Genomic DNA, 22,532 nt, shown 5'->3' with positions numbered 1-22,532 from the left:
GCCAGCCCTGCCTGCTCCTGCCCAGCTGGGCTCAATCCTCAGTCAGTGCTTGCCTCTCAAGCCTGTCTCCCCTCAGGTGTGGTTCTAAGGGGCTAAGAAATTTGATAGGTCACATTAACCCTTTCCAGGCCAGTGTGGAATGAACACACCATCATAGAAGCACTTAGATACCATGTTAATAGAAGTGATATAAATACTTAAGACAGGTAAATTTTCTTGTGTGATTTCTAAAAGAAGATTTGAATTTAACTGTCCAAAGAGTGAAAGGTGGGTGCACGTACCCATATAGCCACCTAACCTCCATAAGTAGGTCTGTTTTAATTATGGATAGAGGTTTTAGTGGGAGGTGTCTCTCTCATGGGAAGAAAATAAACATTCTATTGCTATTAATTTATCTTTATTTACCTTTTCATTTTTTTTGTCTATTGTACTATTTTTTAAATTTCATTTGCTGATTGACTATCCTAGCTGTCTGTGTTGTGCACCTCAGTCACTTTGGCACATTTGAAAACTCCACCCAAGGAGACCGCTGTAGGATGCAGTTAAAGATCTAGCTCTGTGTTAATAAAATGTCCAGTGAAAGTGGCACTCACATAAACAATCCCTCTTCCCTGCACGGCACTAGGACATGGATAATGTATGTGCAGGCGGCGTTTCGATCAGTAAGGCTTGTAGTACAACTTGAAGTGCAGAGCACTAGCCCTGTGATTGGAGTTGCTATGGTGAGCAGAATTCTGTTTACACTCCCTCCTCCAGCTGACCCGGAGCAGGGCTGGGCAGCTAGCAAAGGAGCAGCAACCAAAGGCGGAAAAACCAGGAGACAGTGTGCAGTGGGTTGAGGGTGCCATGGGTCCCCTGCAGTTGCAGCAGTTGACGGTGGTGGGGCTTCTCAAGGAGCCTGTGTTCCACGTGGCAAAGTGTACAGCAGAGGTAACTCCTCCCAGGCCATTGTTGCAGCAGAAGAAAGCAGACTGTTTGAAATTCTTCCATTCTGTTTTTGCTTTCTGTGGGCTCTAGGGACAGGAGATTGCAAAAATAGTGGCTGGCATTATTGTTAAAATGAAATACAAGGCAAATTAGGCGACTGTCTGTGGTCCTAGATATTTTTAAGAAATTAAGATTTAAAATTCTGCCTTTTGTTCTTTAGAAAGTTTAGCGTTTATAATTGAATCTTATGTATGCATTTATAGTGTTCCCTTCACATTGGTATCTACTTATTGGTTGTACAGTTTTTTGTTGTCAAGCATGTGGTACTTAGAACCAACAATTGAAGGATCCTAAAGCATTTATTGCATACTGTGATGCCACACAAGATTTTAAATATAACGAAACAACATCTGACTTGCTTAGGCAAGTCACGCAACCTTAGGCAAGTCACGTAACCCTTCTATGCGTTTCAATTTCCCCTACTGTAAAATGAGTAAAAAATACCTACCTTGCAGGGGTGCTGGGAGATTGAGACCCAGGTCCTTGGTCATAGCCAAGCAGCACACAGTTCAGTTTAGGATGGGGTATTCAAATGTGACCTTTTGTTATGCTAATCCTAAACAGGCTGGCTGCTGAGCTTGTCCCTCATCTTTATTTAGAGCAGTCTAAATTTACCAGCTGCAGATACAGCTGGTGGGGGGAGAAGGTACACCCTGGCCACAAACGCTAATGCGGGATCAGAGAGTGGGGGTTCAGTAGAAGCCTCCTACACTGGGATGATCCTCCAGTGCCCAGCTACCCTGGCTGTAGGGCCATGATCTGTGTAAAGCACTGCAGGGTCTAGATCTTTAATTTGTTCATGTTTTAATACATTTTGAGATTCTTAGATGGAAGGTACTATAGAAATACAAATTATTATTGAGACATTGCAAACCAGCCTGAATAAAGGTCTAGAAAATATACTCCTGGAAACAATTCTGCACTCCAGGAGATGAGCCTAAATGGTCTAACAGGAATGTTCCATATCTAACTTCTACTGTACTGTTCATAAAATGATAGAGGTAACAAGAACTGGAATTCAGGAACTCCCAAGTTCTAATCCTCACTGTGCCTCTGATTCACTCGATGGCTTTGGGACTGATTTTGCAAGATGCTGAGCATCTGCAACTCTCCATGAAGTCTGGAGCAACTGATGATGTTCAGAGAGCCACAGTGTCTCTGTGGCAGTTTCCCCATCTGCTTATCCTCCCTCCCTAATTGGGGTAGTGTGAGTATAACTCGTTAATGTTGGGAAAGCAGCAGCTTTTGCAAATGCTAAAACACCTTTTAAGTTTAAAATACTAATTTAAAACAGTTTGTGTAGTCTTATGTAACTGTCTGGAGCTATGTTACATGTGTGAAAAAACTGCTATGAAATAATCAAACTAAAACATAGTGCCTGGATCCTAATCTGTTTGAATAAGAGAATACAAAATGTAATGGGATTTTTTTTTAAGTAAACTGCCTGTAAATAAATATTTCTTTTATTTTGAAAATCTAGGCTCTGAGGCTGAATTTTCCGACCAAGATTGCAGAGCCTGTAGTGCTTCCTCTATTAGAATTTGCATGGCATGAATATTTACAGGAGAAAAAAAAGGTGCCTCTTTTCCAAAGTGAATTGTGCTTGAATTACCTAGATTTAGTTCTGATTTGTCAAGTGAATGCTATTCTTCTATGCAGTAGATAAAGATAAAGGGGTTCGATACCTTCTCCAAGTTGTTTTCATAATACCATTTGGTTGGTGCAGAAACAAATAAAATAAGCAGGTATTTTGTTTGGTTTGGGAAGAAAACTAAGGTAGAACTAGTCCAAAAGAGGAGGGCAATGGTCTGTGCTTTTCTCTGTGGAAACCTTATTTTAAATATATTTGTAATGCTTGCAGAAGATATAGCATTAGCATTAGAAAGCAAAGTCCTGTATTTACAGCAGTTGCAGTAGCAAGTGCAAACTTCCCCAGATTGGCCTGCCAATGTGCCTGGATCCTAGTCTGAGGAGACCACTTCTAGGGTTGAACAGAATAGACCACCTTGCGCATCCATTTAGTTTTTGGCATCTCTGCTAAATCTGCCACTAAGAATTCAACTGTATTGGGGGGGGGGTCCTGTATATCATAGAAATGTAGAACTGGGTGGCACCTCGAGCGGTCATCTAGTCCAGCCCACTGTGTTGAGGCAGGCACAAGTGAACTTAGACTATTCCAGTATCTTTTCAGGTATCAAAATTAGTCTGACTGGTCTACAATGCCCTGGCTCCTATTTGTTCCCCTTTTTAAAGAGAGGTACTGTGTTTGCCCTTCTCCAGTCCTCTGGGACGTCACCTGTCCTCTGAGTTATCAAATAATTGCTAACATTCCAAGATTGCTTCAGCTAGTTCCTTAAGTACCCTAGGTTGAATTTCATCAGGCCCTGCCGACTTGAATAAACCTAGCTGATCTACATATTCTTTCTTTCCCTATTTTGTCTTGTGTTCCTTGCCCATTGTTGTTAATACACCCCCACTTCGATATAACGTGACCAGATATAACATGAATTCGGATATAACGCGGTAAAGCAGCGCTCTGGGGGGCGGGGGCTGCGCACTCCGGTGGATCAAAGCAAGTTCAATATAACGCGGTTTCACCTATAACGCGGTAAGATTTTTTGGCTCCCAAGGACAGCGTTATATCGAGGTAGAGGTGTATTAGTCTTTAGTCAACATTTACCCTTTTAATGGAGATTGAAGCAAAATATGCTTTAAACATATCAGCCTTCTTGACATCATCAGTTCTTAGCTCTCCTTCCCTGCTATATAGAGGACCCACGTTTGGTCCTCTATATAGCAGTTTCTGATCTCTTTTTACCATTACCAATCTAGCCCCTCTTTGAATTGGAATTTTTACAACAGAGAAGCAGTATTTTGAAGACTTTTCATTGAAATTAAGACTTCAGAGGTCGTATACGCAACACTTATTATCACAGTGATGCTAATATGCTGTATATGGAAGCTTGGGGCCAAATTCAGCCTTGGCATTAGTGAGCAGTATTATAGTGAAGACAATTGAATTGTGCCTGCTTTCACCAGGACTGAATTTACCCTACATCCTTACCAGCTAGGTTTGTCCTTGCCCTCTAATACATTTCACTATCACAATCTAATGAAACATGTTTAAAAAGTGAATGCTTAGGTATTTAGGCAATTTTTTTCTATATATTAATGTATCTTGAGTCTCCGGGTTAATTCCTATAATAAACCTAATTCTGAAAGAAGAAAGCCCCCATTAATATAATCTTTCTTTGTTATGTTAAATCGTAAAAAAAAAAAAATGAAAAATCTGACTTGCCTAATAGGGTTCTTACATATATCTACCACAAAGATGCTTGTTCCAATGGGCAACAAAAATGGCTCAGTCATTACAGTTGCCAAAATTGCAACTAAGGTCAACAAACATAGGGGCAACCTCTGTTCCAGTCTAATCTATTTAGAGTCTTAGATATGCTAGTGATGTGCGTGGTACAAGAGCCTCGGGTCCATTAAAATCAATACAAATTGCAAACATAGATCCGAGAGCAGAATTGGCTCTTAATTTCTTGTTTTATGATTTTTCGGTTACATATATTGCTATATTGCATCATTGTTCATGTAGCAAGCCCTTTGTCTCATTTGATGAGTTAATGACATGAATGTCCTGTTCACAAACTTGCCATGCAGCCACTGCCACCAGCACTTTTAATGCATAGTAGCAGTGCCCCTATGTCAAGTCACTGCATGGCAAGCTGGTGCACTATAGATTCATACCCTGGCTTGCTGCATGCTAATTCACAAAGTAGACAAGCCCACCCTAGGCCATGTCTATGCTGAGTTTTCTTAGTATATCTGAATATATCTCCCATCATTGCTGTGGCACTGGAGCAGATAATGGGGAAGTATTAGAGTGGACCAGCTACCAGTGTTTTTACTCCCTGTTGTCTAGAGTTGCTCTGTTAAAAATTTCAGAAGTTGCTGAATACTAGTTCTCTCACCGTTACTTGCCCTGATGAAATTGCATAAGTGCTATAGCAATGGTGGGAAAAATCTCTTTAAAAAAATCAGTATAATTACAAGACTCAACAATTACATATGAGTGTGCTGAAATGTGGTTTAGAGCCCCTGCTTCCCTTGGGGTATCCTTGATTAATTATAGATAACTATAGAGGTTGCACCTAGTTTGGTGAATGGGTTTTGCCAAAGCAAACCTCCAAGCTGACCCAAAAGTGGAACCAGAATAATTCTTTTTATGATCATGTTCTGTTATAACAGGATTTTGGAAAGCCTTCTATAACTTTTGGACACTTATTCTTGATTTCAGAAGAAGTTGCAAAATATAGTTGTATGATTCCTATGTTTTATTTTTCATGGTGGTGGTCTTAGGGGGGGCTGGAGTTTGGGAAGGGAAAGCATAAACACCTAACAAGTAAAACTGGAAAAAATCCATCTAACTAGGTATTTATACCACATTCATCAGCATGGAATCTGAGTATGTATTACTGACTGCTTCTGTACTAAATCCAAAGTGTAATTCCTGCAGGTTTTCATTTTTCTTCTAAATTCAGGAACTGAAAGGTGAAACCTGGGAGTATCCCTCCAGCGTGATGTGTTTTATTGATGGCCAACTGCTGGGAAGTGAACAAGAACTGCTCAAGTGGGCTTATGACAAGTGGAACTACCAAGATTTTAAACCTGTGGCACTTTACCAAGCTATTACTGAGGATTTTTGCACCAAACATATGCAAAACACCAAGGCAGGTTACACTGGTTTCTAATAGGAAATTGTAGGGTCTGTTACCAGCTATATGCTATCTAACTGTAATTATTTGATGTGACTTATCAATGGGTTGCTTGTTTGCTTGCGATTTGGTGGGTAGTGGGGTCTTGGAGAGGGGATAGGAGGGATTGATGACTTCATAGATACATCCATATAAATTTGCAGTATGGTTGCCACCCAGTTTTTGACTTCTTGATTTGCACTCTCAATGTCTAAGACCATAGACTTACAATGAAGTTCATGCCGCTGTCATACTAAAGGACTTTTGGTGAAATACACTGACTAGTTATCTTGAGCAGAAGACTAATCAGAGTGCTCCCTGCCCTACCTCATGCTTACTGGGCAAAATGGCAAGCCCAACAAGAAATGAAAGGAGACAACTGCACTGTAGTGCCTAGATCCTCTCCTCCCTCCCACCACCACATGGAAGGTACAGCAAAGAGAAATAATCACTGGAATCCCACCAGAGTTATGGAAAAGAAGAAGAGTTGTCTCCATACCCAGGGAATGGAGAAATGAGGTGGGAGATTGTTTCTCCTAGCAGCCAAGAGGGGAGGGAAATTGTGGAAAGCCACCTCCTACTGGCAGCGAGGAGGAAGGAGAGAATGTCCCCTCTCTCTCAGCAGCCAGGGAATATAGACAGAATAGAGCTAAGTTGTTTCTGGTCAGAACTGGAATGAAAACTGCTGAAATGCCAAAGAAAGAAATGCTTTTGTGAAATTTTAGCTAGGACCAAAATCAACAGTGCTACAAATCTCATGAGTAAACCTATTCTCTTGAGATTTCCAGAATATGTCTACACTGCAGCTGTGAGCAAGCCTCCCACTCTGGGTAGACAGACTCATCCTAGCAGGTCTTAAGCTAGCAGGCTAAAAATAGGAGTATGGATGTTGCAGCTCAGGCTGGTGCTTGGGCTCTCAAGTCCACACAACTCCAACCTGATATGCCTGAGTGTAAATACTTCTATTTTTAGTGAACTAATTCAAGCCCCACTAGTGTGAGTCTGTCTATCTGAGCTGGGAGGCTTGCTTCCAACTGCTGTGTAGACATACCCTCAAGGGGTGAAATCCTGGCTCCATCAAAGTCAGTGGCAAAAACTGGCTTCAGCGGGGCCATGGTTTCTCCCCGGATGTCCAGATAAGCTTCAGATAAGCAGCAGAACTTTTCGATCCTTTTCCAAACACTATGATGATTGATTAATGGGTTAATTTTTGTGAATGTTTCTGGAAAATCTAATTCAGTTGTCATATAATTTTTTAAAAAGTCTTTTTCCTATCAGAGATCAATTTATCCTAAAAAAAAATGCTGAATTATTAAGTTTGCTTCTTGCTGACTGGAATTGAATTATTTACCTCCTTATATCTGACCAGTGATTTAGCCATCCAGCAAAAGGATTCCATTTGGTATAGCAGTCAGTGTTACTATGGATTAATTGGTTGTGATCTTACATGGGCTTCAGTGAACCTGCACCTCTTACACCAGTGATGAAATGGGCCCAGCCTGATGTCTTCTAGTGCAATATAATGGTGTTTTTGTCCAAGAATGACCTGAAACTTACTGAATATTTTTTGTTTCAACAAAATACTAAATTATATAGCTAATATTTTATTATTTCTAAAAGCTGTTTTGATACCTAATTATGGGTTCATTATAAAAAGAAGCCTGAGAACATTTTACCGAGCAGCTAAACTGTCTTTCATCATAATAGTGAACACTTAGAAGATATTTGACTCTTTTTTTTTTTTTAACTGGATTTTTTTCCTGATTTAAACAGCATGTGTTTGTGTACTTGGACATAGCTATTCAGGAGCAGCCCACAGGCACCTTGTTATTTGAGGTAAGATACAGAAGAAAAGAGCAAACATGAGGCCCTGTCTTGCAGCCCTTATCTCAAGAGAAAGAGCTGCAGGATCTGACCTTTTGAAGTTATTTACAAACTTACTTCCCTTCATTTTGCAGCTCTATTCTGATATGTGCCCCAAAACCTGTGAGAATTTTCGCTCTTTGTGTACAGGAGAAGCAGGGACCTCTCGCAGTGGTCTGGAGCTTACTTATAAAGAGTCAGTTTTTCATCGATTAGTAAAAAATGGCTGGCTACAAGGAGGAGGTGGGTTTAAAAGCATCTTCTGTAAATCTGGTGTAATTCAGATTTTGGATAGAATAATCAGCATGAAAAGTAGATTTTGTCCAACAAAATAAAGCTGAACTTAGAGATGTAACCAATTTGTGATGGGCAAGTTTTAACTGAGGTGTATATACAACAAAAAGCAGTGTCTTCTCTCTTGGTGATCTTGTTCCCTAATTATAGGCAAAACATGGATAAGGAATCAGTAGTCCATATTATTATTTTTTTTAATTAGCCAAAAGTTTTTCACAAGCCTCTTTGGCAAGAAATTAGGAAATTAGCTGGAAACATTTAAACACTGAAAAAATCCATAAGAAACATCCTATGTGTTTTGTATAGATGTTACTTTACAGGAGTATTTAACCAGTCATAGATATCCAAAGGTTTTGGTGACATGGAGCATATTTGAACATTGGGGTTGTGCCTGAAAAGTGTCATTATGAATCTAGGAAATAGCTTAGTAAATTATGAGTAATCCAAGAAAACAGAGCATTTCAGTAAAAGTAAACATAGTTAGGTGTGTTTGAAGGGATTTCCTTCATTTCTTCCTCTCAGCTTCCTTTCTCACCTCCCTGCAACTCTTCCCTGTTTCCTTCCTACTCCAAACATTGTTTACTTAATGCCATTTTAAGATCAGATTTCCAAGATATCCTTTTTGCTTTTCCCAAGTAACTAACAGAAATACATCTGAGGTCCAGAAGAGCAACTTAAAATAATTGGCTTACTTCTGAGGAGGATTTCCTTTTACCTGACTGGCATATACAAGAGTTTAAATAAACTAACACAAGTTGTTTTGTTTTTTGTTTTTCAAACTCTTTTCAATTGTGTTTTTGTGTTTCCTATACTTGTCAGTTTTGCGTAATGGCTGGGAGTTTACTAAAGGCTTGCTGGCCCTGACTTGTTATATTATCAGATCCTTATTTTCATCATCCCTTGTTCTAAGCACGGGTAATTATTTATGGATACAGGGCGTATTCACTGTGGCACATTTTCATATACTGAAATCTGTTCCTTAAGACTAGTACCTCAGTCCAGCAACACTCTTGAAGTATGTTACTAAACTTTGGAAACTAGGTACGCAGGTACTTGTATTAGCATAGCAACAAGAAGGTATTTTTATGTATATATATATGTTTCTTATTGTATATATGGCGTAGTTATTTCTGGAGACGCCACCTCCTTGGAGTGAGAGATTAATTCATTCTGCAATTCCAGTAAGGCCCCAATCCTGCAGTTGATAGCATGCAGGCAGACTGTTGCACCTGTGCGGAGACCATTGAATTCAAACCAGACTCCATACAGGTGCAGCAGTCCACCTGCATATTATCAGTTGCAGGATTGGGACCCATGTCCTTAACCTCTGTTGAAACTGCCCAATGAAAGTGTCAATTAATGCCAGTGGTGAACATTTGTATTCTGTCACTTTTGTCTAATCACATACAGACATAACAGCTGGAAGAGGAGATGGTGGTGAGTCAATTTATGGACCCACTTTTGAAGGTATATTTAAATTTCCTTATCTTACCATGCATAAGCCAAACTTCAGGTAAATAACTGGATTTTCATTGAAGTGTTCTCAGGTTTAGTTAGTTTTTTTTTCTTTCATTTTCATCACTTATATCTCAACAGCGGTTTTAGACTTTCTCGTATCAGTCAGGATTATTCTCTAATTGTTATTAACATAGTTCTCCTGGCAAACTGCTTTAGTGGGTTGATTTTTCTGACTGGTAATCCTGGCTTTGCCACTGCCTCACTATCTGATTTTTCAGTTTCACCTGTCTGTGTCCATTTTCTCCAACTGTAAAATAAGAATAATACTTAACAACCTATCTGACAGGAACGTTATGAACATTCATGCTTGTAAAAGGGCTTTGAAAATTTGAAGTACTATAATGGGTAAATGTTAAGTATGGGTTCTGTGCTTCCACTGATACCACATATTCATTTGTGATGATTCTCAGAATGGCCAGGACTGTGAAAAACCTTGTTACCCCCCTGCCTCCAGCAGTAGAAAGACTTTCTGGTGATTAACTGGGTGTCAGCTCCTTGACATCATCAGCCTGTTAGCCACCCAAACAATCTCCTCAGGGCTCTGCCTGCCCTTACTTTCCCTGACAGCTGTAACCAACAGATGCACCCTAGTCCCCAAGCCCTTTGAAGCATTTCCCTCTAGTGTTCAGCCCCTTATTGACTGAACACTAACAGTAATACTGTGCCTGCTGCCCCAAGGGAACACTATACACACCAGCTTCCACAATTCAACTCAGGATCAGCTCTTTGTGCAATACCACAGCACTAAGATAAGTTTATAGCGAAAACAATCATAAATTTATTATCAAAGACCAAGATATAAGAGATAGTGATTAAGAATAATGGATATAGAAGGATTACATATAATACAAAATAAGTATATGCTTTTTAGAGACTAAACTTAACAGGCTAACCTCCTGTCTAAAGCAGTCTTATCTCACCCAAAGGCTTTTATAGTATTTCCTTCCAAGGCTGGTTGAGATCCCATTTTTTTGAATGTAAATGCACTCTCTGTTTACTTCCATGGTGCAGGATAAAGGGGTTTCTCCTTGACTTCTGCTTATATCCCAGAGTTCTTGGTCTGTCTTCAGTGACAATAGAACCCCCGTCTCTTGTTTTTTCTATTGATTTCATATCCTCCTGTTAAATGACTCCCCACTGTTATTTACAATGCTTACTTTACCTGCGGACCAACAGAGACAGGTGAATGAACATGCTTTGTCTGGCAGAAACCTGTTTGTCTACTCTCCCTTAATACAGACTTTAGGAACATATTTTTAGTATACATACATAACTTTTTAAATAGTATATGTACATACATTTGATGACAATATTCATAACCAGTGGGGCACTGGCTCTCATTTAAGACCTCACATGATTTTCTTCATGGATAAATACTATGAAAGAGGTGCGTTACGTATAGTGAGTTTGTCAAGCCTGCTAGGAGTTGCTGTTACAGAAGAGCAAAACCTTTGCCAGCTGGCACCAATGGGCCTCTGTGTCACATCATTATACTGGGATGGTTTAAATATGCTGAAATTAATGGAAGTTACTTGTTTTTCACTCTGAGAAAACTGGAATCAGGCAGCTTTGGAGTCTTAGGACCAGATTTTGATCTCATTTATACAGCATTGTTACTTCACTGACTTTATGGAGTTACCCCTGATTCTCACCAGAGTGAGATCAGAGCCAGACCCTTAGTCTCTCAACTCTACCTGTGAGAATCTAGAATTACTGAACAGGAGCTACATATCATAACATCAAACCAAAGGTGCAAACCCCTATAATCATAAGAATAATAAAATTGTCAATGGCAGAGCAATATTTAAGAACAACAACTCAAACAGTCAAAGCAGCAATTTAAAGGGGGAAGGGCCTGTTTAGATTAACAATTAGCCATAAAGATATTTTATGACCGTTAAAGCCAGCTGGGAACTAGTCTATATTCCCTTACATAAAGCGTCCTTACTGCCAGTGTTGCAAATTATGTCACATTTCAGCAAACTGGCCATCAGCCTACAGTTTAGAACTGCCAAGTGTAACTGCATGCAGTGTAGTTGGAGCCGTGTTGGTCCCACGATATTAGAGAGACAAGGTGGGTGAGGTAATAGCTTTTATTGGACAAACTTCTGTTAGGGCTGGTCTACACTGGGGGGGGGGATCGATCTAAGATACGCAACTTCAGCTACGAGAATAGCGTAGCTGAGGTTGACGTATCTTGGATCGACTTACCTCCCGTCCTCATGGCATGGGATCGATGGCCACGGCTCCCCCGTCAACTCCGCTTCCGCCTCTTGCCCTGGTGGAGTTCTGGAGTCGACGGGGAGCGCGTTCGGGGATTGATTTATCGCATCTAAATCGAGACGCGATAAATCGAGCCTTGATAGATTGATTGTTACCCACCGGTCCAGCGGGTAGTGAAAACGTACCCTTAGTGAGAAAGACAAGCTTTCGAGCAACACAAGGCTCTTCTTGAAGTTGGTCCAATAAAAGATATTGCCTCACCCACCAAGTGTAACTGCAGTCTTTGTTTTCAAAGACAGTTAAGTTTTCAGTGACAATAAGAAGTGATTCGCACCTTGAGACTGCAGGACTAAGCAAAGTTTGCATTTAAACTATATCCAGGTAATTGGACTGTTTTTAGGAACATATGAATTATTGCTACGGTGCTGCCTTGCTGGAAAGTAGCATAGACATGGAGGAAAGTTTACAGGAACTTTCAAGTCATTGAAAATTAAACAAATGATTCCCACAAAGCCTGCAACCTTTTCTCAGAGTCCCTGTCCCTTTCCCTCAGGCAGCACTGCACATTGCCTACCAAAAATTGGGCAAGAGAAAGTCGGAGAGTGGCCTGTCCTCCTTCCAACATCACATGCACCTGGAGTAGTGTGAAGCATAGATCCTCAGAACACAGGATTCTCAGCAAGAAAGTAACCTGTTTCCTGGGGAAACCATCAATCAGGTCTATAAGATAAATCAATGGAAACCAAGACATTTTAATAACATGCTAGAAATCTTCATTCGATTCCTCTTCCCTACCCACGCTGCATAGATAACTAATACAGACGGTACTGGAACACTACCAGCTGTGCATCTGCTATTCTTTATATGTTCTCTTTCAGTGCACTTGCTCCAGAGCTGTTCTGGAAACTGTGGGCTATCCTGCTGGCAGGAACAATCTGGGCAATCCTAAAACAAACAGCAGTGTGCACTGGGCAGCCCCAGCTGGGAGAGTGTGTGCCTGAGGCACAACCTCTGCCGTTGCTTCTCCTGGACTGGTGTAGCTCCACCCACTCTGTGCAGGACTGTGGCATAAATGCCACTCTAGTACTTAATATTTTGTAGTGCTTTACATATACAACATACTGTTCCAATGTTAATCCTCACAACATCCATGTGAGGTAAGTAGTGTGTTCTCCATTTTACAGATAGGGAAAACTAAGAGAGGAAAAGTGACTAGCCCAAGGCCACACAGCAAGACATTGGCAGAGTCAGGATTATCAAATTAGAGGATTTAGTGACTTGCAACTCTGTGTGTGTTCCTCCAGACAAACCCAGTACCTGTCATTTGTTATCTTGGAGAGAAGCTTGTCTTTTATCACTCTTGTAATTCTGTTTGAGGCAGCGGTAGATATTATAGGATTAGGAAAGTTAATTTAATTTTAAAATAGACTTAATTTGAGTTCTGTCAACCTTATAATTGTCCCTAAAAGGAATTTTATTACCCTCTTTCACACACCACAAATACCAATTCTTCAAAAGAGAAGATTGTCCATATTGTACCCTCTTTTAAAATTAAAAGATAATTCTTTTCAGTCCTTTATAAAGGTGCTCACTCAGATATGGAATTTTAATGTGATGATTATATGGCTTTCCTACTGTTTTCCACCAAACTATTTACATAGATATTTTTGCTGTCTGAGAACAGTGACACATGCCACTCACATATGCTAAGATTCTATGAATGTCCACAGTTGACAAACATCCATTCACTGCAACATTCTGTGACATGAATAGGATGTTTCTACATTTCCCTGAAATTAGCGCAAAGTACTGAGGTAATTACAGAAAACCACTTGGACTGAAGTGTCGGTTTTTTTAAAACAAAGAAGCCTAATCCAAAATTACACTGCTGAAGTCATTACTGCAATTTGCAAGTAGCAGCATAGGAGCAACTGTTTCATTTAGAATTTAATTGCCATTTTTATTAATTAGTTTGGGAGAACAAACCTCAGAATAAGAATAACAAAACATGAAAGAATAATAAAGTCCCTACTCACATCTTCAGCCCAAATTTCCATCAGTCCTTTTGAGTTTGTGAAGAGCTCTCCTTGGGTTCTTGCTTACACAATATGATATATCCGCCTAAGCAGCAAAGGGGCTTAGAGATGTTTCAGCTTGCAGATCTGTATCAATTCCTCCACCATCCCCATCCCCCAGGCATATCTCTCATTCCTTCTGTGACTTCCTGTCCATCAGTATTCATTCTCTGAGGCTTTCCACCCTCTTTCTTTCCCTCCCTGGCCTCCCTCTCCTCAGCTGACTCATGTTCATCAACAACTCTTTTCTCTTCTGCACCCTGTTTCTTGGGCTCTCCCACCTCCAAAATGTGTCTTACACTTTGCATCCATTACTCTTCTGCACCACGGAATGCTTCTGGAGAAAATCCAGGGACCACTCAGACTTCCTCAATTAAAAATCTGTTCTTTGTGCTATGAGTGTATTTGCTAAACAACTCTCCATCTTCTCCATGATAGCCTGTCATCCTTCCGAAATCCTGCTGCAAATATCTAAATTACCTGCCACTCCAGCCATGTTCTACCCCTCAACTAATCCCCTCACCCTTCACAACAGTCCTAAGCAACTTGTCCTGGCCTTCAGGTCCCTGCATAAGCTGCTGCCTACCTCTCTGCTCTTTTAGCTCTTCTCCCCATCCCTGCTGTAACTCCTTTGACTTCAGTTTGCTTTTTATTTGCTCTTGTTAACTCTCCATATGCAGCAAACAGCACAGAGCGAGTCTTCTAAATAAACATGCCAGTTATTGTAAGCTGTTCTGATAAAGCGTTTGATGTGGTTTAGTTAATTGTGTTTAAGCATGGCATTGTGTAATGTGTACTTTGGTGAGGAAAGTAAGCTCTGCGGTGACAATGGCTGCACTGGATTTTTGGATTTTCTCTGATCGTTGCACAGAACACTGAGCAAAGGTGGAAAGAAAATTGTAGCCCAGTGTCTCTTTTCATCCTCATCCCTGTCTAATGCCAAGGGAAGAAACTGCAATAAATCCAGTGTTGTCACCACTGCTAACTCTCTCCCTTTTTATCCCATCCCATAGCCCCAGCTGGCCTTTAATCATATAGTTCCCAGAACATGATAGAACTTGGTGCTCCCTAAAAATTAGCAACTGGAAGTTAATATGGAGGGTTAGAATGAGAGTCTAGGAGTCAACAGTTCTGGGTTCTACTTTTCGTTCTGCTGTTGACTTACCATCTGACTCAGGACAAGTCATTATGGCACAGAACTAGGAGTACTTAGCACCGCTGAAAATCAGGCCTTTCACTTCTAAGTGCCTCAGTTTCCTCATCCATAAAATAGGAATAATGCTAACCAGCCTATACACTGTTATTTCTCAAGTGCTCTGAGATCCTCAAATAAAAGATGCTATAGCAGAATTGTCATAATATTAAAAAAGTCTGCAGCATGTTAGCAGCTACATTTTGAATATTTATCACTAAGGTTTTTTTCCAGGAGGATAACCCAAAATTATTTCTAAACCTCTTTCTAGGAAGCAGAATCCAGTGATCCAGAGTCAAAGGAAGCTGTAGTCCCCTTCATTTCCATTCAGTACCTTGGGGGCAAGTTGAAGGGAGACCTGCTGAAAGGCTCCCAATGTACAGTATATAATAGGAAAGAAAGTAATAAGAATGGGGGAGAGGGAGAAGGAAGCAAGAGGCGAGAAAGGGGTTGTAGAAGAGGAGGGGCTGTAGCAGTTGGAACAGTGAGTAAAAGTGGAAGGAGGCAAACTAAATCTATGATCATTTATTACTGTAAACTTTCTAGATGAAAACTTTTCCATTCCTCACAACAAAAGAGGGATTCTTGGGATGGCCAACAAGGGACGTCACAGCAATGGTTCACAGTTTTATGTCACACTACAGCCAGCTCCCTATATGGATAAAAAATATGTGGCTTTTGGGTATGTATACTACAGAGACATAATTTTAAAATGTTTTTAAAAAAGTACTCCTAGTTATCTAAGACACCATTGCCCAAGATTGAGATTCTGTGCTGCATCTCTGAGAGGCACAGCACAGAACTCACAGCTCAGGGATGGAGGGTTTAAGCCACTTTTGCACCCTCCCAGTCTGAAGCTACACCAGGGGCTAGAGAGGCTCCTGGCAAAACATAAGGCAGGTCTGGGGCCCTCTGTATGTCCAGGTCTATACAGTAGACTTTTGCTATCATAGCTATGTTGTTCAGAGGTGTGAGGAGGTGCTATTGCTGACTGACATAGCTGAGCCAGCAAAAATGCCTAGTCTAGACAGTGTTATACCTGCAAAACTGCACTCTTACTGGTATAATGTATTTCACTCAGGCAGGCTAGAATAAGCTATATTGGAAAAAGCATAGTTTTGCCAGTATAAGCTACATCCACACTAAAAGCACTTTGTCAGTACAGCATACTAGTAAAGTTATATGGACAAAGCGCTCCTAATGTAGACCTGGCCTAAGAAAAAACAGCCTCCCAAAGATTGCAAAGATGTCCTGGGAAAGCAATATAGAGCTGCCTCTGCACTGCTTGCGCCAGGGGAATCCTTCCCCAGCCAGAGCCAGGAGTGAAATCCTGGCCCCATTGAAGACAATGGCAAAACTCCCAATGACTTCAGTGGAGGCAGGATTTCACCCTGGAGCTTTTAAGATCCTTTTCCCCAGCTAGCAGTTCCTAGCATAAAGGGACTGGGAGTGTGGGAGGCACAAGACTCTCATGCCAGGGTGATTATTGTCTAATGCACCATAGAGGAGTACAGCATTTCAAAAGCAAAAAAAAAAAAAAAAAAAGCATACCAATACAACATGCAAAAAACAAACTTAAAATAAGTTCTAACTGGATGTGTTTAAATCAGTGGCATCTGACTTTAATTTCTATACTGTACACTGGAGTCTCTTGTTATCTTACCAGGAACTCCCTGCTTTAAAAGCACAGGAAATTTCAAGCACTGCTCTTATAACATTGCCCAGTGTATAAACATATTAGGAGCTTACTCCAGCAAGAGCAGAGTGCCGCAAAGAGGGCAGTTCAGCACTATATGGAGTTACCATGCTATAAATTGGCACACCACTCCTTACGCCTTGGCATTCCACAGGTATGCAACAACATGCAATAGAAACTTTTACATTAAAATAGCTACTGCACACCTCATTGGCCTGTCCTGGACGCACGTTCCACATCCGTGATCCATTCACAACCTTCTAACATATCCTCCCCCTATCCTCAATACCTGTGCCAAAGATAAGGTGCAGAGTTCTCTACATGAACTGCTAGCAAACCCATCTGTACACAGCTTAACAAAGGGTTTTATAAGATTGAGCCCTACACATTGCAGCTCAGGACAGTTTAGAATTGTAAATTGTTGTATCGGTTTCATGATTCAGATTAATTAAGAAGAAAACTGATCTAAGTCTTCGAAAAGTGTGTGTGAGAGAAAAAGAGAGACTAAACCATTTTAATTAAATGCAGAACAATTTCTGACAATATTCCTCTTGACCTTTTTCTTCTTGAAATGGAAGAAGGGTAGTAGATATCATGGACACTTGTAGCCACAAAATTCTGGAAAGGTGTCTACATGCTGCAGCATATATTGCTTTGAATAATTACAGCTACAGATAGCTCAAAGTATAGCATTTTTCTATCTCCTAAAATGCTAAATAGTGGGATATTTTCAGAGCAAACAGCTGGAATGTTAGTTTGCTGTGAAGAACAATCCTATAAAGAAAAGAACATATAAGACATGAACCCTTTATTTTAAGAGACAGCCATATTGAGAAAACTATAGTTATGTTGTTATAGCCTAATAAAAGGAATTCAGGATTTCTAACTGACTTGCTCTGACCACTAACAGGCACTGAAGGTAGATAACACAGTTGTATTCACTACTAAATTATTGTGTTTCCTGATCTTCAAATTGTTGGTGTATTTTCCTGATCCTCTACCCATATGCATCATTTATACATATGTATGTTCCTACATTTTTGTTAAATCATGCACATTTAACATAACTTGTATTGGAAAATGAATACCATGGAACTCAAATGATCAAATAGATTACTAAAAGTATAGAGCTTTATGGTAGTGATCAGATAGTTAACTATAATTTTACTGACTTTTTATGTATATATAATTTCCACCTTTACTTTAGACAGCTGATTGAAGGTACAGAAGTTCTTCAGAAACTAGAAGATGTATCTACGTACAATGAAAGGCCTGTAGTAGAATGTAAAATTATTAACTGTGGTGTTCTTGTGCCTTGATTACAGCCAATTTCACTTCCTACTGTAATGTGTAAAAATGCATATGTTTCTGACCAGCCTTTTGTAGATTTTGTAGGCTTTTTAAATCTAAAATATCAAGCTAAAGTTTAGATGTATAAAAATGCTATTTTTTCTATTCTAAACATGTTCATGGCTTGTTCACTTACATTAATATACTAATGGGCTTGGGAATTTAACTTCATGCCGTTATATAGCTATACAAATTATTGTGTAAATATGGATGTCCAGTGAGAGATTACATTACTGTAGGCTGCACTATAAATAATCCTATTAAGTAGAACACCAATTAGGACTACTTCATAAATGAATTTGCTATTGATTGTGTCCATTAATCACAATCAGTTATTTACCTTTGGCCCAATTCTGCCATTCTTGAGTCACACTAAGTCAGACCTTACACCACTGGTAGTACTATTAAAATCAGTGCATGTGGGGTAAGGTACAACTCAACATAAGGGTGGTACTGGGTGGTCTCTGAATATTAGAGGTCTGATCTTGCTTACACCAGTTTAAACCAAGAGTTACCACTGAAGTCAATGGAGCTACACCAGAGTAAAACCATTATACATAACATTAGACCCAGGCCCTAGACATATATTTAATTATTTTGTTTCCAGATTGTATCAAATTATTAAGATATTTGGACTCAACTGAGTCCATTAAAATGCTAAAATTACTCCAAAACAGGAAATTATAAACTATACCCTATTTGCAAAATCTCATGGATATCTTGGATAAGTGAATAGCAATGAGTAGATGTGGTTTCAGTGAGTGTGGAAGTTCCACATAAAGAAGTCAATGTTTATCTAAATGCTGTAAAAACACCTTTATTTATGACTCAGGAGACTAAACACACAATTCGTTGCCAGTTGCCGTAGTAGTAATTTCTGAGATGAAAGATCTCTCTTAGGCATAGCACAGGGGTAGTGACAGCAGATGGTTTCAACAGAAGCTGGCAAATGGCTGGCAAGAGTGTGGAAAATGAAAAAGTGTCCCAGAATCTCAAGAAAGATAATCTATAACAATTAAAATCTCTCTAACATGTCTGCAACTGGCAAAAGTCTTTGAATTTTTACTTTACCTTCCTGTGTAAAGCACTCTGAAAGCAACAGATGAAAATTTCTAAGAGCTAAGTATAACAATGACTTTTTGTGTTAGCTTTTGGATTCTGGTAATCAGAACCAATAGAATTTCCCACTGTCATTTGATTATAGATTTATTATCTTCATTGCTTCGTTCTATGCCAAAGTTGAAATGGACAAGTATTCCTGGGTGTATTCATGTTATCAGCTGAACACTTCTTCCCTTACACTGCTATTTTTCCAAAAAACTCTGGAGAAAAACATGGAGTCAAAGTGACAAGTAATGGAGTGGCAAGCTTATTTTAAGAGGTTTCCTGTCTCATTTTTCCAAATCTCACGTTGCTGGGGATGCAGTGTGTACATTAGGTTTTTAAATAGTTATTTTACTAAACTGTTGCAGAACAGGTCATATACCTGTTATGGATATGAGCCCTGACCTGACTATAGTGTTGCAAGGCACTCCCCTCTGCAGCGCGGGAGGATGGGCTGAGGGGAGTTGGTCTTTGGTATTCTTAAAACGATGAATGATTTCGGTGGAGATGGAGGTGTGAGAACAAACCCTTGAATGATGCAACCTGGGGTGGTTTATTGCGTGCACTCTGGACAGGTGTTCAGCGAGGTGGGGGCGGCGCCAGGGACAAATACCAACAGCCAAGCCCTCTACGCTCGTTTACACCCTGCAGCTCCCGCTGACGTTAATGGGCTGAACACCGTGTAAGTCTGTGCACAACGTGGCGCTGAATGTTGGGCGCAGATGCGTTGTGCGGAGCCTCAGCCGCCTCCTTTCCCCAGCTCCTCTGGCTCTACGGCCCCGTGCTGTGAGCGCGCTGGGGGCTGCACGGTGCCAGGCTGGGCCCGGCAGGCAGCGCCTCCAGCTTGGCCCAATTCCCTCACCCAACCCCGCCCGTGTGCGGCCGCGCCAGGCCCCTCCCTGTCAGTGTAGCGCAGCGCGCGGGGGTGGGGCGGGCAGGCCTTGTCCCACTCTCTCACCAGCCCCGACAGCGGGGCTCGAGGGGCGTGTGATTGCCCGAGAGGGCGGGACGGCCGTCACCTGATGGGGGGCACCGAGGCCGGATGCGGTCACGTGCAGAAGGGGCGTGTTCTGCCACCGCCCTGGCGCTCGGCTGGGGACTGTTCCATTGTACCAGAGGGGTGGAGGATGAGGCGCGGCGAATAGACGGACCGAATCCTGAGCGGGGGCGGGGCCAGTCGCTTCTACGTAATAGGTCAGCGCCACGCCCTTCCCACTTGCTCACATGACGTAGCTGGGCTGGGAGCTGTAGAGCGAGCGTCGTTGCGGTTGGTCGCGGAGGAGTCTGAGCCGCCCCGTCAGTCAGACACCGAGCTATGGGCCGGACACCGGGGTTCCTGCTCGCCACGGCCTGCTTGGCCCTGCTATGGGCGGCGGCGGCGGGGGAAGGTGAGGCGGGAGCGGGGCGGGCCCGCGCGGGCGGCTCCTCTTGGGGCCGGGGGCTGTAAACGGTGGGGGCCGCCCCTCCCCCAAATTCGAGCGCTGTGGCGGGCCCATGCGCTGGCGCCCCGCAGGAGTTCGCTCCTTCCCCGGCCGGGGGTGGGAGGCGCGTCCCGATCCGGGCACTGACCGGCCGCGTGCACCCGGAGCGCCCCGCTGTCCCCAGCGCGGGGGGCCCTGTGTGGCCGGTGCGGCTCCACGGCTGGGGGGCGGGAGGTGTCGTCTTAAGTTCGCTTCTGTCGCTGTGATTCCCTGGTGCCCTGCGCCCTCTCCGCGCTGCCCAGGAGACCTGGTGGCAGTCGGCTCCATTGCACGCGCATCCGGCTTGTTTCCTCGGGTGTTGGATCCAGTTCCCGAAAGCGGCTTGCTGGTGTTAATCGCCGCTTGCAGCATTTGCTTACCTTGTTGCTGCTGGAGGAGGACAAGCAGAGCCACTTAACAGATTTGAGTAACCCAGGGCAGGAAATGCCCAGATCTGCCTCCCGAAGCCGTGATTTATAGTTGGTGTAAAAAAGTGCAAAGACCACTGGGAGCAAACAGCGCAGCAAAACTGAGTAACTAGCCACAGAGCCTGTTCTTGAGTAATCAGGAGAATAAACTGTCCCTTTGGAGTTTTTGATAGCCATGTACTCACATCTACAATAGTTTATTGCATGCATCTGGACAACTTTATGTTGTTATATAGTGTTTGTTAATTGGCATTCCCTACATTAAGGAAATGCGCCACTATAATTAAGGCTAAGATTATGACATGGAACTGACTAGCTGCTGCCTGCAGCGGGGGAACCCACAGCAGCCCAGCCACTGAGTGGTAGGGCACCCTCCCGCAGCTGCCCAGTAGCTGTGGGTGGCGGTCTCCCCCACACATACACACAACTGACAGGTCCGCCATTGGTGGTGACCCCCGGAGCTGCCTAGTCACTGCTGCTGGCAGGGGTCCCCCTTGCAGTGGCTCAGCCACTGTGCGTAGCTGGGGCCATCCCGCAGGTGCTAGCGGCAGAGGGACCCCAGAGCTGCTCAATGGCCCTCGGCAGGGAGAGGAGGAGGCACAGCTCCCCAGCTGGTGGTAGCAGACGGACCCGGAGCTGCTTAGGGGCAGCGTCCCCCTCCCCCAGCTCCTCTGCCACTTTTGGCAGAGGGGGCCCACCCTGTAGCTCCCATCCCTGCATGGCGGTGGGGGGACCCCCCAGCTTCAGCCCTGCAGGGGGCCCCCTCCTAGCCACTGGGCAATGGCATCCCTACACCTCCCAGCCTCTGAAGTGGGGGGGAGGGGGCAGGGTGCTGGGCCCTCCTCCCTCACCATTTTGTCAGGGATGTTTTTAGTAAAAATCAGGACAGGCTTCCATGATTTTTTGTTTGTCTGTGACCTGTCCCTGACTTTTACTAAAAATATCCCTGACAAAATCGTAGCCTTAACTATAATTAATTGAAGATTGTCCTATCCAATATTTTGTTTAAACATTCATTCTCAGAATGACCTTGTATGAAAGGAAAATTAGTACTTGTTAGTGGAGGAAGTGACTTGCCAGAGCCTCACATCCATTCAGTGGCATTTAGAAAACAAGGCTCACTATTGCTAATCGTATGCTTAATCCACTAGATCATCTCACTTCAGTACTGGTCTTGGTACATCAAATTTAGGGAAATATAAGGCAAAAATTTCTATGGGTGAGAATTTCAGTACTTTACTTAATGTATTCAAAAGATCATTATAAAAATATTATGACTTCTGTTTAGAATAGTGAAATGTTGTAGATCCAAGTACAGCATATGTAATCACATTGACAAAATTAGAGTTGTTCATACAGTTAAATCTTAAAATCTTTATAGCTTTGTTTGAGGCAAAATGAGACTGGACATGTCATTAATATGGTAAAATCATGTTGACTGTTCACATAGTTGATATTTTTGTATTACTTCTGCCAGTAATTCTGTGTCCTGATATGATGTGCATCACCCTCTTCAGCATAAGATAAATCCATGTGGGACTGCAAGTGAGGAGTTTTGATAGAGGAGCAGTTTCCTCCTCAA

The 22,532-nt window shown here is 42.1% G+C and overlaps 2 protein-coding genes across 6 annotated transcripts in view; both read left to right on the top strand.

Annotated features, from left to right (window-relative positions):
• Positions 1–697: 697 nt before the first annotated feature.
• PPIL6 (peptidylprolyl isomerase like 6) lies at positions 698–19,212 on the top strand. Of its 4 annotated transcripts, none has more exons than XM_042857678.2 (8): positions 698–930; positions 2,468–2,563; positions 5,535–5,723; positions 7,521–7,583; positions 7,706–7,853; positions 9,315–9,341; positions 15,459–15,594; positions 17,816–19,212. In XM_042857678.2, exons 1-8 carry the CDS (start codon positions 847–849, stop codon positions 17,925–17,927), a joined length of 855 nt encoding a protein of 284 aa, XP_042713612.2. In that variant the 5' UTR covers positions 698–846; the 3' UTR covers positions 17,928–19,212. The 4 variants fall into 4 exon arrangements, with proteins under 4 accessions (XP_042713612.2, XP_008163147.2, XP_023958236.2 ...); XM_008164925.4 differs by having other exon boundaries at positions 9,315–9,371; XM_024102468.3 differs by having other exon boundaries at positions 9,315–9,371; positions 17,820–17,948.
• Positions 19,213–20,163: 951 nt separating this feature from the next.
• The window catches only part of CD164 (CD164 molecule), a 41,192-nt gene continuing 38,823 nt past the window's right edge, over positions 20,164–22,532 (top strand). The window contains exon 1 of one of the 2 annotated variants that reach the window (XM_008164922.4): positions 20,164–20,450. In XM_008164922.4, the coding sequence (XP_008163144.3) occupies positions 20,378–20,450 (73 nt within the window). In that variant the 5' untranslated portion in view covers positions 20,164–20,377. The remainder of the gene's footprint in view (positions 20,451–22,532) is intronic. The other variant, XM_024102513.3, reaches the window with a different exon arrangement.

Source organism: Chrysemys picta, chromosome 3 (genome assembly GCF_011386835.1).
Source record: "Chrysemys picta bellii isolate R12L10 chromosome 3, ASM1138683v2, whole genome shotgun sequence".
Classification (NCBI taxonomy): Eukaryota; Metazoa; Chordata; order Testudines; family Emydidae; genus Chrysemys; species Chrysemys picta.
This window is presented reverse-complemented; position numbering and strand designations above follow the sequence as displayed.